General features: G+C 44.4%; 1 protein-coding gene across 9 annotated transcripts in view; it reads right to left on the bottom strand.

Annotated features, from left to right (window-relative positions):
- The window catches only part of CEP170B (centrosomal protein 170B), a 58,339-nt gene that overhangs the window by 16,842 nt on the left and 24,264 nt on the right, over positions 1-17,233 (bottom strand). For 5 of the 9 annotated variants that reach the window (XM_085580846.1, XM_085580848.1, XM_085580851.1 and 2 more), the window contains exons 7-13: positions 12,407-12,508; positions 11,386-11,862; positions 9,108-9,170; positions 7,483-8,231; positions 5,294-5,479; positions 4,990-5,098; positions 1,762-3,537 (exon numbers count right to left, since the gene is read on the bottom strand). In XM_085580846.1, coding sequence (XP_085436972.1) covers positions 1,762-3,537; positions 4,990-5,098; positions 5,294-5,479; positions 7,483-8,231; positions 9,108-9,170; positions 11,386-11,862; positions 12,407-12,508 — 3,462 coding nt within the window. The remainder of the gene's footprint in view (positions 1-1,761; positions 3,538-4,989; positions 5,099-5,293; positions 5,480-7,482; positions 8,232-9,107; positions 9,171-11,385; positions 11,863-12,406; positions 12,509-17,233) is intronic. The other 4 variants (XM_085580849.1, XM_085580850.1, XM_085580853.1 and 1 more) reach the window with 1 other exon arrangement.

Below are 17,233 nucleotides of genomic sequence, written 5' to 3'. Positions count from 1 at the left end.
CATTCAAAGCTTTCAAGGGTTGTTGTATCATGCTAAAAAAAGTCTTGATGGCACAGTGCAATAGTCCAGTTTAACAACACGTCCCTCTTGTTGCAGGAAGGAGTTCTAGCTGCTGATTTGCTATGTCTACAACAGCATTAGTACAAGAGCATGGATCACACGACAAGCAAGCATGATGAAGCTCTAAATACACCAGCATGTACTTAGAGCTTGCACAAGGATCAATTCCTATCAAGGAATTACAAGGTTAGTATTTTAAGAGTGACTAATTCAGAGGAAGGATTAGCATCATCTGCTGCAACTATGGACAAGGAAAAGTGTTAGCATGCTGCTACAGAGGTGTGGAAATCAAAAACCAATTCATTTAAATAAAGAACTGGCCAACACTTATAATTTTTCTCTAAATGGTTTGAAGCCTGTGGTCCAAAGGCAGAGGGAGCGCAAAGAGCACCTGCTGTTTGGAAAACTCTGACCACATTATCTTGCTTTAAATTTATCAGTATTAACAAGACGTTAATAATAGCATCATCTCAAAAAAAAAAAAAAAAAGGCAAGAGAAGAGACTGTACATACTCTTTTAGCTTAATCACATTCTGATGTACATGCATATAACAGTGTGAGAAAAAAAATCACTGAAATTAAAGGTGAAGCTGAATGTATTAAACAATCCAAATCAAAACAAGCAGCAAATAACATTTTTAGCATGCAATAAAAATGAATACTGCAAAAGGGATAAATACTCAGCTGTATGAAAATATATTAAAGGACACATCCAGAACTCCAAGACCCCTTAACAAAATCATGAAACTGTTGGAAATAGCATTCCTCTCAACAGGACTGAGAAATCCAGCCAAAGACGTTCTTCCTGTCCCTTTGTCTACCACTCATTCCAAAAATCCTAAGCAAACACATCTGCTTTGCCACATCTCTAGAAGGTCAAGAGCTACAGGCACAGACCTGAACTTAGACCAAAGGTTTCAGGAACAATCTCCCATTACCAATTACCATGCTAAAGTTCTCATCTGAATTGTCCCCATCTCTTAATTGAAAGCTGATTTCAGTGTGACAAATGCTGTTATTTCAAGGGTCTGCTGAGTACTCAACTATAGGGCGATGTAGTCCCCACACCTCTGCCTCATGGGAACCACAACTGTGAACCTGCCTTAGCTGTGGCAAAAGTCACTGAAAATCCACAGAAGTGTCAATTTCTTGGAGTAATCAATGTGCAGTGTCTTGTCTATCTCTGTATTTATATTATCAGGAACAACAAGGGAACAGCTTTCACAACACAGGGACATATATTACTTGTTCTCCAGTTTCAGATGCTTTCAAACCTGCCACCTTGGACATCAGCTGTCACCAACATTATTATAAACACTCTGGGAGAAAACTTTTAATCTTATAAGTAAAACAGATCAGAATATTTTGTAGTACTAGAAAGGCATTAAATTCTGTCTTTAAAAAAAAAGTACTGTCAAATGGCAACTGGTTGTTCAAAAAATAAACCACTGGAGAAAAAAAGAAGTAGCTATTTGTAGTATCCTCACAGACATAACCACAATACCATCTCACCGAGTATAAGAGTGCTCTGCTGTCTCCAAATCCACATGAAGTCTCAACATCCGTGCTGCTCCTTAATGCAGACTTTTGTACTCACCAAGGCAGCACCTCTACTACTGTAATACTAATCCTTGGCAACCACGTGTTGCCTGTAAGTCAGAAACAGGGAAGAGGGGAGAAACACAAAGCAGGACCACTTACAGGATGATGAGGAGGAATATTTGACACTGCTTGAACGAGTCCTGCTGAAAGGCTGCTTGGCAGAGGCAGCAGCTGCTGTTTTCCTGGCTGCAGCTCTCACCTCCGTAATGCCCGTCTTCCGATAGGACTCGGCGCTGCGGCCCGAAAACCCCGTCCTCGACTGCGCCGTCTCCGAGTCACTGGGCACTGTAAATGACCCTGCCCGTTTCCTGGGCATGGCCAGGATGTCCAGCCGGGAGAGCTTCTTCGTCTCCGTGGGCTGCTTGGTGCCCTGAGCAGTGGCATCCGAATTGGAGGCTGTTTTCTCAGCGTCCACGCATTCGTTGTCCGAAGCATCTCCCAGCCGGGCACGGCGCAGCTTCGAGGCCCTTGTGGGTCGTGGGGTGGATAAACTGTTGGAGCGGGTGAGAACCTGCTGGATTTTCTGCACATTCGAGGTTGTTTTGCTCTGATCCTCCTTGGTGACCTGAGTGAAAGGTTTCCTCCTGGGAACAGGCCGGGCAACTGAGTGCTCGTGGTCAGACACAACCGCATCTGGGACTGGCAGGTAGGGTGGGTTTGAGCTTCTCTCGTCATCTGTGAAGTCAAGTGACCCTCGAGTCCCAGCGCTCCGCTTCATCTGGAAGCGTTTGGCGGCCTCTGCTCGGTTGGGTGCCTCCGGTGCTTGCGTTTTCCGCTTCTCCGTCAGCCTGTCCCGAGCGCTGGGCTGCCCACACTGGTCCTGGATGGATGGTGTGGAGGAAGATTTCTCCTTCTGCAAGCTCACAACTGCTTTGCGTTTCGGGGCACTTGCTGGGACGTTTTTGCCACTCACCAAGCTGACTGTGCTGGCCGTGTCTACATCCGAGTCCCCTGACAAGGAGTCCTCCAGCTGACCACCAGTTTCTGATGGCTCCAGCTGTTGGCTTTGACCAAGCAATTTGGCTTCCAGCGCTGCCAAGGCAGTTTCAGTGTCCTTAAGCAGAAGATGAGTGTCCTGACTAAAGTCCATACGAGTTGACCGAACAGCCTCTAAATCTTTAAGCAGAGGGTGACTTGAAATATGTGGGAGTTTATTCTGAGGAACACCACTGCTTGATTTATCTTTGGTAAAACTTTCCTGTCTAACAAAAGACGCTGTCTCCTTTCCTGACATGTTTTCTTGATCTTGAGGAAGACTCTGATGAAGAGAAATGACAACTTTTCCAGCTGTGTTTATATAAGCACTAACATCTTTGACAGGTGGCTTTCCAGAAACTGCTGTGCCAGCACACTTGAAGGAAAACTCTGGATCCTTGCTGTCCTTGTCTGCTCGAGTGTGGGACACACTCAGAGAGAGCTTGGAGGGAACCTCTGAATCATTGCTGTCATCACCAATGTAGAAAGAAGTAGAAACTGGCTCACTCCCAGCTCTCACGTGAGAGATCCGGGAGGCTCCTGGCTGCCGGCTCTCTGATCTATTGTCTTCCCTCATCTGCTCTAGTGTTTTGCTGTTCTCTTTGTATTTCTTGCCTTTTTCCGTGCTGAAGCCATCGTCAGATCTGCTGGCATCGCTGAGGCTATCCGGATCCAGGTCTTCTTGGATGAAGAGGTGGCTGCTGGAATCGCCATAGGCTTCCACACAGTGGTCCTTCACAATGGTTCTCTTGGTAACCTCAGAATAGGACTCCTGGCACACCAGGACTGGGGGAGTGGGGCTGTCTGATTTATCACTTGGTGGGAGCTGGGGAAGAAGGCGCCTTGTTCTTGAGGGTACAGAGTTTTCTGGTTCCCCAGGTTTTGGGGGTGCCCCACTTTCTGAAGAAAGTCATGAGGAAAAGAATCAATTACTGTAAAATTATGTCACTTATTTATTTATTTGTTTAGGAAGAGCTTGATCCTGCAAAGTGTAAGTCCACAAAAGCAGTCATAAGATGTGATTAGAACTAAGGTTTGATGTAACATGAACATCAGCAGGGCCTGATTGGTCCCTGCTCCCTTGGGTTTATCAATACAGACATTAAACTTAATTCCTTTGCTGAATCACACTGCTCCACACCTTCCCCTCTCCAGGTAGTATGTCAGATTCATCCTCCCATAATTTACCTCTCAGTACAAGCACTATGGAGTATAATGACATTGCTGGGATCTAGTATCAATCAGGCCACAGGAATGAGATGAAAAGCCATCAGACATCAGTATGCAGTGTTCTAAGCGCCATTTTAAACAACATGGCCCATTTGACTAAATAGATTGTGGTTTTCACAGTACAAGTTCTCCTACACTCATATCCCAGAGCAAAGTCCCAGGAGAAAGACCCTGTAATAACCAAGAGACTGTGAATTACAGCTCGCTGTCCCAGCACACATGGGCTTATCAGCAGGGACACCAACACTCCATAGAAAGAATGTTTCTATTTCTCCCATGCTGCTGGCCAGGCTTCCGTATCTGATAAGACCTCTTAAATACCAGGATAACTGGTTATCTGGTTATGGTAATATTACAAGCACTCCAGGAGTTAGGTGTCCTACATGGTGTGAAAACAGTAGCAATGATCTCTGAAACAAACCTTCCTTATAATCTTTATTGGATCTAGCTGTAGCTGTTGATGGAAAGAACATATGACAAGTAATCCTGATCAAAAAACGGTTGAAAACATTTGTAAAAGCCAACAAAGTGCTTTTCTCCTTTTCTCACACACCAAGAAGACCACAGGGTCTGTAAGGTGTCTTCCAAGCTATGATGGGAATCTGATATCCTCAAACTTCCTTTCTCTCCCACCATATCTAATTTTCTACACTGATCTCCACCCTTTAGAACTGCCACTCAACAGCATATCCCAGAACAGCCTAAATTCTCAGCACAGCCAGACACAGGACATGCATACAAAAAACATGAAAGTCAGGAACTTAACTCAAAGGCTATGTGCAAAGGGCTCTCATCAGGCATCATAAGGCAGTTTAAGGAATCACAGCTTGGGGCTGGTTAATACCCAAAGCCCTTACAAGCCTTCTCCTTCCCAGATTCCCCTTAGTCATGTCAAAACTAACATTTAAGAATCTCTTGAATAACTCTAAAATGCAAACCAGAGGCTCTCTCTGTCTTCAGTCCACTGGGAACTATTCACTCTGTGCTTCCCATCTCCAACTACGACAGCTAGAACAGAAAATAAGCTACAGCCAGATGCAGAGATGCCCTTAGTTTCTGCTTTTTCTATCATCCTGGTTTAGATTCAGATATCCCTGAACTGCAGTGTCAGATGAGACTTACCTGCATTTCCATCACCCTGCCCAGAGACAGATCCAGAGTCAGAGTAACTGTCTGCAAGGCTCGCCCACCTTGACACCCACTTCTGACTCCCTGGAGATGCTGCAGACATCTACAACAAGGTGGGGAAGATGAGGTCAGAAAGAGAGCTTGTACACAAAATCCTAGCCACAAAATCCTCTCCTCTCATACTGACATTACTTGGTGTGTTTGAGATGGAAATCAAGCTACACATCACACTTACATCCAGACAGAAAACCCATCTACACCTCCACCATCCCAGGAAATCCACCTGGACTGCCCATACCTGTGCTTCAGCCTGAGACCCATTCACAGCTTTTGAGGAAAACGCCTGGAGCAAGGGTGACTTCTGACTAGTGCCATTTTCATTGATTAGATGCTGAGAACCAGTGTCATCTTTTTCACCTTTAATTATTGGTCTAAAGGTTGAAGAGATTCTGGAAAATTCAGGCGATTCAAGAACACCAAAAACCTGAAAAGATGTTTGCATGGGAATATAAAAATGCAAGGAAACAGAAAAACATTAGTCAAAATCTGTGAAAATCTGTGAAACATCAGTCACACACAAACTATGATCCCAAGAGGCCAGAAACACTTGCCAATGCTTCCATGCAAACCATGTAAATGATTTTATTCTGTATTCCACAGTAGCAGCTTTAAATATACATAATCATAGAATTCTACTCACACCCACATTTCCTCTCTCCCTCATTATTTAGGGGTGTTGCCTTTAACAGCAGTAACTTTCACTTTTCAGCCCAGAGAAATTTAGGATGAATGTCAGGAAAGCTACTTACCAGCTCATTCACGAAGATTTAGACAGAGAAAATGGGAAAGCTCCATCCCCAGTGCCTTTCATAGACTGTAGCTGTGAATGGGCTGAACAAAGCAGCCCTGCATTGCCACAAGGAACTGGGACAGGCTGCACCTCTGAGATGGGTGAGTGTTTGAACTCATTGCACAGATTCCCCCTGAAGATAAACAGGCCTTCTATGGAGAATGACAAGGACTCATGCCTCAGAAGGGCTTGTTCCTCTCACTTGACTGCAAGAAGTTCTGACAAAGATACCACTACGGAGGGTGCCTTGGCTGTGCAGATAGCCATAAAGACCTCCACTCTCACTGCTGTTGAAAAAATGAGCTTGCAACGGTGGAGGAATAAAGAACAGAAACACCTTAGAACCTAAGTAAGTCCAGAATTCATTTTCTTTCTTCCTGGACAGAAGCACTGAGGTTCACTTATTAACTGTTTCACAAGTGGCAGGTCCACACTGCACCAAGTCTATGGCACAGTCGGGCCAGAAGCTGGCCAGTTTGTCTGCCAGAGTCACATGGCTGCCAAGAATACTCCCCAGAAATATTTGTATTTTTGTGGCATTTTCCTTCATATTTCTCCATCAGAACAATTAGTCACCTATTGTCAGGACTAGGATCTTGCTGTGACCTAAATACCATGCCCTGAAAGCTTCCGATCACATTGCAAACAAGATGTAAGGAACAAATGTAATCAAAAACAAAGGAGAGAAACTAAATCCAGGCTCATAAACACTGTATACAAAGCTCTAAAGCTAGGTTCAATTAAGGCTTCCTTTAAACCTTGCCATCCTCCTGACTACATTTCACTAAATCTTCATAACAACTTGCCAGTTTTGTTTTCATAATAGACCGCAGATGAGAGTTAAACCTGAAAATCAGCCAAACTTTCATTTGCCCTGCGGTTGGTTAGTTAGGTGGATTCTTCTTAAGCCTCCCTCACCTCTGTTGTTTAGCTTTTAGGCAATCACTCACTCTGCAAAATCCAGACAAGTATAGATCCATCTGGGATTGCCTCTGCCCTAGATCACACCCTTTGCTATCTCAGCCAGTTGCCACTTGCCCTGACTGCAAGCACTGCCTTTCTAATCAGGCATAGCCAAATAGAGAAACATCTGCCACTAAGGGTTGTAAGCACCAGCCCTTGGCATTTCCTGTGGCCTACCATGGGATGATGCATCAGTGATGGGCTACAGCTCCCATCTTCACAACAGCGGGCAGGAGGTGATGCAATGCCAAGGCAGAGGCTTGGGAGCAGTCCTAGAGAGCAGAGCTGCTCCCAGCCACAGCTGTCAGCAGGAACAGCCTGATCTTTATTCAGGTGTTGCCTTTCCTCAAAACAGATGGCAAACTCACTCTTTCCCTTTTGCTTCCAAATTCCATTTTTGAGCAAGCAGTTCTTTGCCATGGGCATATTTTGCCTTCTTTAACTCTGTGGGGTTTTGTTTGTTTGCAATTTTGTTGTTTTGATGGGATTTTTCAAAGACAAGCATCACAGTTTGTTGGGGCCTATCCTTAGCACAGGTCACCCAGGATGATTTTCCACCCCTAACTGGGTGCCCTGCTGCACCCAATTGCATCCCCTCATGGCAACAGTTCATATAGACCCTCTGAGCCTTCAGTCCTCAGCTCACTGGCCAAGCACAGAAAAGCACAATTTACCTGATCTATCATTTTTCGCGCTTCCTCCACTTCTTTGTCCTGTGACTCTGTCTCAATGGTGTATGTGCCCGTCTCACTTACACTGTCCTCCTCATCATTCCTCCTGCCCTGGGCAGACTTCACCTCTGGAGGTGGAGCAGAGGCAGGCTCTGGTTCTGAGGATATAACCACGCGTGGAGCTACCGGCATGGGCACAGGGGCTGGTTTCTCAGCGTTTGGCTTCCCAGACTGAGCAGTCTCACGCAAGTACTCAGCCATAAAATCCTGAGCCATTTTCGACTTCCTCCCAACGCTCCCGTAACTTTTGGCTCTGGGAGCAGAGGAGGATGAAGCGTTGATCCGATCCTCCGTCTTGTCCCTCTTGAAGGAGCTGGTTCTTTGGGTCCCGCAGGAGCTGTTGGTGGCTTTGCCCGCCTGGGCTGTGAGGTGGGATGGTGGCACTGAATTTCCCGGCTTCTCCGCCGGCAACGCATTCTTGCGCTTTTCAAGCTTGCTCTTCAGCCCCGGATCCGTGTCGCTGTGGGACGAGTGAGCGCTGTGCGTGAAGGACTGGGACCGCTTCTTGCGCGGCGTGTCCTCGAAGAACTCGATGACGAAGGCCTGCTTGTTGTGCAGCATCTCGTGGGGGTCACGCCTCATCTGGCGCTGCAGCCTCGTCTGCTCTGCCGGGCGTTCCCCACCCGTCGTCGTCTCCTTCTCCGCCTTGGGGTCTTCGGTGTCGCTCTGCGTCCCGTCCTCGTGCCTGTTGCCTGGAAACAAGGTATGCAGATTTGACCTTCATACTCTCCGTTGTTGTAGGCCTGTCATTACCTCCCAGTTGAAATTTATCATTTCAGTTACAAGAAAAGCATTCTGTAAGATTAAAAAACTCCAAAGACATCTGTGTGGTACAGGGATTACACCCTATCAGAAGAAATAAAGAGAAAGCAGCTTTCTCTCCTGACCCCACTTTTCACCACTGGCTGGCTACCAAGTTCATTATTTATTTAAGAAGAATTCAAGAAGTACTTTCAAGCTCATGGATTTCTGATTTTTTCTGATTCTGGTGGTGATGGGTTTACATACCTAATATTTTGTTTCTTTACTTAATCAATTCAAATAAAAATTAAGAAATTATTTTGCCGTTATATCCAATTACTGTAGTCCAAGACCACCTCGCTAGGTTTTCTCTTTTAGGGAACAGAAATATCTCTGCAGGATCAGGAAATAAAACCCTCACACTGTATACCATGAAACCAAATCCCCACAATGAAAGATCAGATCACTGCATTACAAGTACATGCATCTCTGAGCACCCTACAAGGGGAAATAAACCAGAGGCTAACAGAAAAGTGGATTTGTAGGATTCTTTATTCTTCCTGGAGATTTAAGAATCACCCCGTGTGTTACACCATCCTATCACCAGCCAAGCAAAGGTTAAATCATTACTTAAGAGTTCACTAAGCTTAAACTAAGTTTATAATTCTTTTCACTTATGTTAGCAACAACCGTCTTTACAACTGTCTCTATGTATCAGTGCCTGCCTGCCTCTCAGCACCTTAGCTCAGGACTCTCAGAAAATAAGTTGAAGTAAAACAAAAAGTCAAAATTAAAACAAAAAGTTAAAAGTAAAACAAAAAACAAACCTTTTTTTGGAGAAGGAAACGGGTGTGAAGGCACACAACACGATTCAGTCAACGACCAGGAACCTGTCATCGGGAGAACGGGGAAAGAGGTCTCTGCGCTCGAGACTGTAATATGTAGCAAGATATACTGGCTAAAACACCACGTGTTTGAGGGAAAACTGCTCAAACCAACCTGGCAAGTTCTCCAAACTCATGGGTGAAGACCATTTATTACATCAAGTTAACTGTGAAAGATTAGAATTTAATGCAAGGTCCATTCAACCCAGGAGTCAATTCTATGAAGAGTTTGCTAATACACTCATGAAGAAAGCCAGCAAACTTTGCATTGTGCCCTGAGGGCTGATAAGCTTCATCCTTGGAAGGGAAATTTCTTAAAATTAAAGGTCTTGAGGAAGAGCTCTGATGAATGCAAAACGGTGAGGACACAAGGAAAACATGCACCATGCTCATGGATGACCCAGCAGAACATCATGCACATCCCCTCAAGCTGCTAAGACCTGAACACCCTGTAGTCTTGATACCAGCCTTTACATTCACCACAGTGTTGCTGGAAGTGAACAAATACTCCTTATATAGCCCCAGTGGAGGGCATTTCTGATCCTGGAGACCAAACTTGGTAGGCAGCCAGCAGCAGCCTCCAACTCATCTTCAACATTAGCCCTGCCAGAAGAACACGCTGCACAGCTATCGTAGATAAATGACATCTCCCAAAGCAGAGGCGGATCAGCTCCTCAGGCCATCAACACTGTACGTTTTAATCAAATGTCCAGAGTTGATTTCTTGATATGCAAATTATGCCCTGAATTACCTCAGCTTCTTTCCATGCCTTATGGACTGTAGACAGGCAAATGCAGCCAGTGTTCCTGTGCATCACAACAGCAATACCTGCCCAACTCTCTAGTTTTCTCCAAGAGGAAAGAGCAAAACCACTGAAACACATTTCTATCCCTGACAATGTTCTCCAGTAAGTCAACAAAATCCAGTATGACAATAAAATAAAGAATCCCAGCACAAACCCATCCATCACAGTCACATTATGCTGAAAATAAGACCCTGAATAATGAAACAGGGCACCTCAACACTGTCCCTTATTGGGAAGGACTAGAACCAAGCAATGGCCAAAAAATTAGTTCAATTTCCATGCCATGCCCAACCATATGGCTGAATATGAGACTTTACAGGTACAGGGTTCCCACAAATATGTAACCAAACCAGCAATTTGGAGGTGTAATATATAAAACTCTTCATATTATAACGAGTTTTGGGGTTTTTTTCAAGAAGGTCAAAGCAATATTCCTTTAAGAGAAAAGAAGGTCCTACTTATTTAAGTAGGACCTCAAGCACAAGTAGGTCTGGTAACCCTCAATTCCACAGAATCAGCTCAAGCTGCAGTTCAAAACACTAGCTTTTCCAAAGGCAAGGCAGTGAGAATGCAGGAATCACTGGTCTCCTCCAAGCTGTTCAGTGGATGGCCCAAGAAGAGACACCCAAGCAATCATAAATCTTGCAGAATGCATTCCAAGTTGCATCAGAATCATGTAAGTCCCATCACCTAAGAACTGGGCTCCAAACTTAACTTCAGACCTTTGAAAATCCCAAAAGAATTCCTCACAGTGACACACTTAACAAGACACAGGTCCACTAAATCTGCTGTTTTTGAACAGAGCAGGATTTTAGGAAAGCTTTGGGTTAGGAGAAACCTTTTCCTACAAGCACAACAATTTCCTCTATGAGGGATCATGTGTATCTCAACTCTACCAGTATTGTCTCTGTAACAACTTTGGGCCATCCAACCGAGTCTGGTCATTACCAGATGATCACACTCAGACTTAAGGCAGCAGGATGATCATGCTTAGACTCCTCTGGACTAATGTTAAAAAGAGAAGCCATTCCATCAGGTAGGGGAAGACAAGAGAACCAAATTCACTGAAATATCTGTATTTATCAGCCTGCCTGACCATATAGAAATTATTTTAGACATTTAAAAAACAAAATCTTTTTTTCAACCAATTACTCTTAAGCTGGCATTACAGATGCAGAGGAGTCACATTAGTGTCCCCAAGCCAACATCACACAGGACTTCAGGTGAAGAGCATGCTAGCTGCATTCAAAATACCAACAGTCATTAAAGTAATACTCTTTATGTTGCAAATTTGGAGTAGAGATAATTAAGTCCAGTTCTCCTTGATGGGAGAAGGGTTTTCATATTTTATTATGAAAGGCTGGATTTTGCATGGCCAACAGAGAGCTCTGTCCACATGACAAGACATTCACTCACCTTTAAGAGTCCTCACATGAACTGGCAGGTCACTCTTGGTACTGTAAACATCATCTCCTGCAGACTGCCTTCTCATCAGGCTTGGGTCATTCTGGACAAGCCAGTCAGCCACTTTGCTCTCAGCTGACATTACTTCTGTATGAGCTGGCTCCTTACAGTAGGGTCTTCTCTGTCTGAGTGAAAATTTAGTTATATGGTCTTTTATCTTTATTTTACCAGGGGTACCATCATCAAATTCAATGGTGAAAGAGGCATGACTCTGTACCACAGGGGCTACCACAGCATCAACATCTTTTGTTGGGATCTCATGGACCTGTGTTTCTGTAGACTTTGATGGCTGCTGAAATTCTTTAGTTGGAATCTCAAAATAACTTGGCTCTCTCCGGAAGGCAAACACAGATTGTTCTTGGGCATCCCTATAAGTAGAAATATTCCCATTCAGTTCCTCTTCGTGTTGGGTTATCTCTTTTGATCTCTCTACAAAAGTGGGAAAAAAAAAAAAAAGGATAAAATAACATTTTTTCCGTACTACTTTTTTCAACTTCTTGGAAAGGCTACTAATGACAACCCCTCTCTGCTAGAGAACAAATACACTGTGCGTGCATTGAAATAAAACATTCATTGTGCAGTAAAGCATATGATGATGGAAACATCGGGTTTATTGCACAAGTGAAAACTACATGCCTCTTCCATACACACAGACTGAAAACAACTGGAGTGCTAAGACCAAGGATGATGAGGTGAGAAACAGATACGGCTACACAACTAACTCTAAAACAAACTTAGTGATTTACTCCACAGCTGCTGTTTCTAGTGGTCAAATATTTTAGGGAAAACATTTTAATTCCCCCTTATGCCAATTTCAGCAGCAGCAACCTACACACAGGAATGTGCAAATACAAGCACAAAAAGAAGTAGTAATTAGAAATCTTGAAAGAGGACAGCTTCAAACAGTAAATATCAAAAGTGTGCCAAAATTTTGTGTCCCCTATCTGCCCCCACCCCACCTCACCTCCATTACCTGAGTAATGTTCCTCCTGCCTTCTCTCTTCCTTGTTATTTGCATCATCTTCCCCCCACCAAGAGGGCTGCCCATAGAGAGGGGTGCGGTAAGTATTCGTTTCTAGGAAGAGGATAAGCAAATACTTTAACACAGAAAATATTAATTTACCAGGTTCAACTGCACAGCAAAAGGGGAAAAACAGCAGGGCCAGATGAGACCATGAACCTGTTACATCACAGTTACAACAACAGCAAATTATATATAATAATATATTCAGGCTTTTCTTTGTTTTGCCCTTTTTTCCTTTTTACATTCTATTGCAAGTTATTAACTCCACCTCCTTTCATTGTCTTTCATGTGTTTCCCAGATACTGGCTTTTGTCCCTTTCTTGTCTTACTATACACATAAAGTGGAAGATTTTTGGCAGGACAGACTACAAAACACTACCCACAAAACTGTCTTCAACTCATCTGCAATTTGGGTGAAAATCTTTTTCCTCACCTTAACTGGGAAGAATTTAACTCTACCCTTTTTGTCCCACTATGTGCTTGGATATGTCCAGGCTACAGATTTTTCGCACTGTTTGCCACTCCCACTGTAAGTGACACACATTCCACAAAAGGAAATTCTCAAAGCATTACAAACTTAGGAAAAATAGTAAAACCATCTCCTCACACTTTCATAAAGAAGCAGTAAACTCTCACTCTCTAAAGCTTATTTATAGTAAACCAAATGAGTTGCATAGTCATTGTAGGACAGAGGTTTTTCTCATGGAGAATTTCCACTAGAAGAGCCAGGCTTACATTATTTCTCTATTCGGTGAGCACTCACTGAAAGATCAGGGCTTCATTGCACCCACTCAGTGGAGCTGATCCACTGCTCCTTGTTTTGTACCCCACAAAACAAGGTTGTGTTTTGGCAGTGCCTTGGGCTGATGTTGTTTATGCAACAAACAAAAAGAATACACCCAATTTGCCTGTGGAGCAGTCAATACTACAGTTTTTTCACAGTTCAAGAGAAGCAAATAAATTAGCTCTTGTTGTTTCATCTCGAGGCGATAGAAATACCAGGATAGGTCAGGGGCTGAGGTTAAGATCCAGCTTTTTTAGGCTGCTTCTGCCTGTGCTCATAGCAGCTGTAGCTGGCCATGTCTTGAAACCCTGGCTCCAGCTCCAGAGCCATAGCTGGGATTCTACTGCCAGCTGCTGCTCAGCTTGTGGTTTTCAAGCCACACACTGCTCTGTGCAAAGCAGCTCTCAAACAGCCCTGCAATTTTGCATTCCCTGCTTTAGCAGGGACACGACAGAAAGCAGTTGTTAGCATAAGGGAAGTCAGGAGACAAAGGGGAATTAAATAACTCAAATTTAAAAAGCAGCCTGATTTTATGCTGTTGTTTCTAAAGCTACACCGACCCAGCAGCCACTGCTTCAGGTATTTTTGTTCTAGGATCATTCCAGATAATACAAGCTAATACACTGACAGTCCACAAGCAAAAATTTTGCTTTACAGATGCAGCCCACAGGCCCTTTTCTAGAGATCTTGTTCATGTTTCAAAATTAACCACGCAGCCTCACTTCTCACTGAGGATCAAAAGAGGCTGAAAGTATTACTCTCCTCCCTGCCTAGAGTGCATGGAAGATAAACCATGTGGGCGGCCTTTGAAAGTTCAAAGGAGGAAGCATTTCTCACCATGATAAATTGGAATTGCCAAGCAATACATTTCATAACTGATGTGTAAACCACTCATGGGAGAGAGGGGAAAAAAATAATTTAAAAACCTTTTCACAAGGTTGTCAGTGAACCCTATTCCAGTGTAGGGCTTGGTTTTTCCTAGGCTGAGAACTTCTGTCACACAGCCTAGCAGAAACCTACCATACTCTTTTCATGCTATAACTTGTCCACTAGACCCCACCCCACGCATGCAGGATCTGCTCCAGGCACTTTGGGCACACCATGCATTATTACCCTCTGGCTTGCAGTACACATCTTAGGGTTGATGGCCAAGAGGCAGCTATCTGGGGGAAGTCAGGGGAAGGACATCAACACTTCAACACAAATCCATTAGCAAGAGCCAGTTATGTCATAGGTAATTTGTGCCTGAAGGGATCAACTACCCTATAGATGAAATGCAAAGACCACCTGCACTCCACTGTTGCACAAGCAGCACCATTCCCAAGGATGGATGCTGTTACTGCTTGCATCTTGAAAGGAGTTGCAGCTCATTAACAGCTCGTCTCTCCAGCACATCCCAGCCCCAAAGGGATCCCAAAGGCCCCCTAGTCTAGAAGATGCCAGTGATCTATTCCAAGATAAGTCAGTGTCCAGAGGGGCAGAAGAGAGCTCACACCCATCCTGCAGAACAGAAGTCTTCCCAGAAATTGCTCAAAGATCTCTGTCCCATCTGAATACAAATACAGGAGGAGCTTCTGCCTTTGTTGGCCAGGAGCTTTTCTACTACAGGGAAAAGACAACCATGGTTGAGTAAGTCAGACCTCTTCTGTTGATGAGGAACTTTACAACTGAAGCTGAAGGAGGAAAAGAAAGGATTTACAAAGAATAATGATCCAGCTCCTCTGTGGTTTCAAATTTCCCTGGGCACTAATAGGTACTTTTAAATTACCCTAACTGCCCCTCTGACAAAAGCTAGCACAAAGTCAAAACCCCAGGGCAGGCCTAGGACACCTAAAAAGAGTGCACCAGGTTGGCCAGAGTGCACAGGTCTGGGGCCATCAGGTGGAAGACACTGCATTGCACTCACTGCACAGCAGCAGAGGGTTCCTCATGCCCCATGACACAGAGCTCACATGGCCCCACCTGCAATGCCTGTTACAGCATCTGTGACAAAGCTGCACATTTGTGTGTGTGGCGTTTCATTCCTTTCCTCTCCCAACCTCCACAATGAACGGGAACTTCATTTTAAAACTCCAAAAAGCACAGGTGGAAAGCTGAGTCAGTATCTTGCTATTTGGGGACAGTTTCAATATTTTAAGAGCAATTAATTAATTCCACTGAGCTTCATATTAATTTGCATTTTGAGTAACATTGTCAAGTGACAAGTCACATGACAGTCACCATCATTCCTGGCTGTAGCTGAAAGTAGACAGATCCTGAAACACAGTAAAATTTCTCTGACTTCAAAAAAGTGTTGTGGTTTAACCCCAGCCAGCAGCCAACCCCCACACAGGCACTCACTTGCTCCCCCACCAGTGGGATAAGGTAAAGAATCAGAAGGGTAAAAGGTAGAATAATCATGGGTTGAGATATAGAGAGTTTAGTAAGGAAAGCAAAAGCCAAACAAGGAATTCATCCATCACTTCCCAAGGGCAGGCAGGTGTTCAGCCATCTCCAGGAAATCAGGACTCCATTACACATAACAGTGACTTGGGAAGACAAACACCATCACTCCAAACATCCCCTCCCACTTCCTCCTTCCCCCTATATTATATACTGAGCATGTGATAGGGTCTGGAATATCCCTTTGGGTCACTTGTCCTGGCTGTATCTCCTCCCAGCCTCTCAGGCAGCCCCAGTCCCCTCTCCAGCGTGGCAGTATGGAAAGGCCTTGGCTCTATGTAAGCCCTGCTCAGCAATAACAAAAACATCTCTGTATTAACAACTCTGTGCTCCTCAAAAATCCAAAACACAGCTCCACACTAGCCACTGGGAAGAAAATTAACTCTACCCCAGCCAAAACCAGCACAAAGAGCTACATGAATTTGCTGCCCTGCTCAGTCAGAAGCTTCTGTCCCTCTAATTTGCCAGCACAACTGACACCTCTCCCAGCACCAGCTCTAACACAGCAATATTGTAGGAAAAGGGGAAGGGAGGGGAGGGGGGGAAAGCACGATGGGAAGGCAGCTAAAACAGATGGCTGTGACAGAAGTGGGCCAGGGAGCAGCTACACATGCAGTTGTGCCAGCGGGCTTTGCTCTTCACCAGCTGGGATCCATTTTGGGTAGCAACCTCAACATGGACCTGCAACATCCAGAGCAGCATGTCTGCCTGTGTCCTGAGACATGCAAAGCACCCTGAAGCCACCTCCTGTCTGTTCTATTTTAGTGCAAGATGGATGCTCTTGCAAGAGCAGAGAAACTTGGGGCTTGTTCAAGTCAGTGGTGAAGGGAGGAACACCAATGAAAATGAACTGCTCAGTCATTTTAATGACATGAGACTTCCTCCAATTGATGGCAGCTCGTTACCACCTCTCTCCACTCCGTGCCAGGCTGCCCAGATGGTGCCAATTCATTTAGACATATTTCTTGGCTCATCAATTCAGGCAGGCAGCCCGAAAACCATCCTTTTAGATAACTGAATTGAGGTCAGCACAAGCATTCAGCCAGATAAATACTGAGCTACCAGTGATGGTGTAACACAGGGAAGACCACTGACATACACGTGGTTCTGCTCCTGCATTTCAGTTTTTGGGGCAGTCACTCAAAAGGAAAAATGAAGGCTGCTCTGGCACAAAACAAGGGAAGTCCATTTGCTTAACAGTCTGACAAAAATGTGGCCTGTTAAATTAATATAGAACTATTGATCATCTGAAGGAGAGGCACCGAAAGAGAGAATGAGATGTGTCAATACAAAGGGTGTATTTATGGCCAAGTGAATCACACAGAACACAAGGCCACAACCAGAAATACACCCCTGGTGATGAAAGGCAAAGGAGAAAGACTGTGTTAAAGCTGCTTTCCATCATCAAGCAGGAAGGAGAGCTTTCAAGACAAGCACACAGCTCCCACTAAACAGAGGGTCCTGATTTCCCTTGAAGGTGTCCCCTGTGGTTAGGACAGGACTGAGCACTGTGCTTTGCTCAAATCTTCACAAAGATTCACACAATCATG

This window comes from Lonchura striata, chromosome 5 (genome assembly GCF_050655825.1).
Source record: "Lonchura striata isolate lonStrDom1 chromosome 5, ASM5065582v1, whole genome shotgun sequence".
Taxonomy (NCBI): domain Eukaryota; kingdom Metazoa; phylum Chordata; class Aves; order Passeriformes; family Estrildidae; genus Lonchura; species Lonchura striata.
Note: the sequence above shows the minus strand (reverse complement) of the source record. Positions and strands in the feature narration are given on the sequence as shown.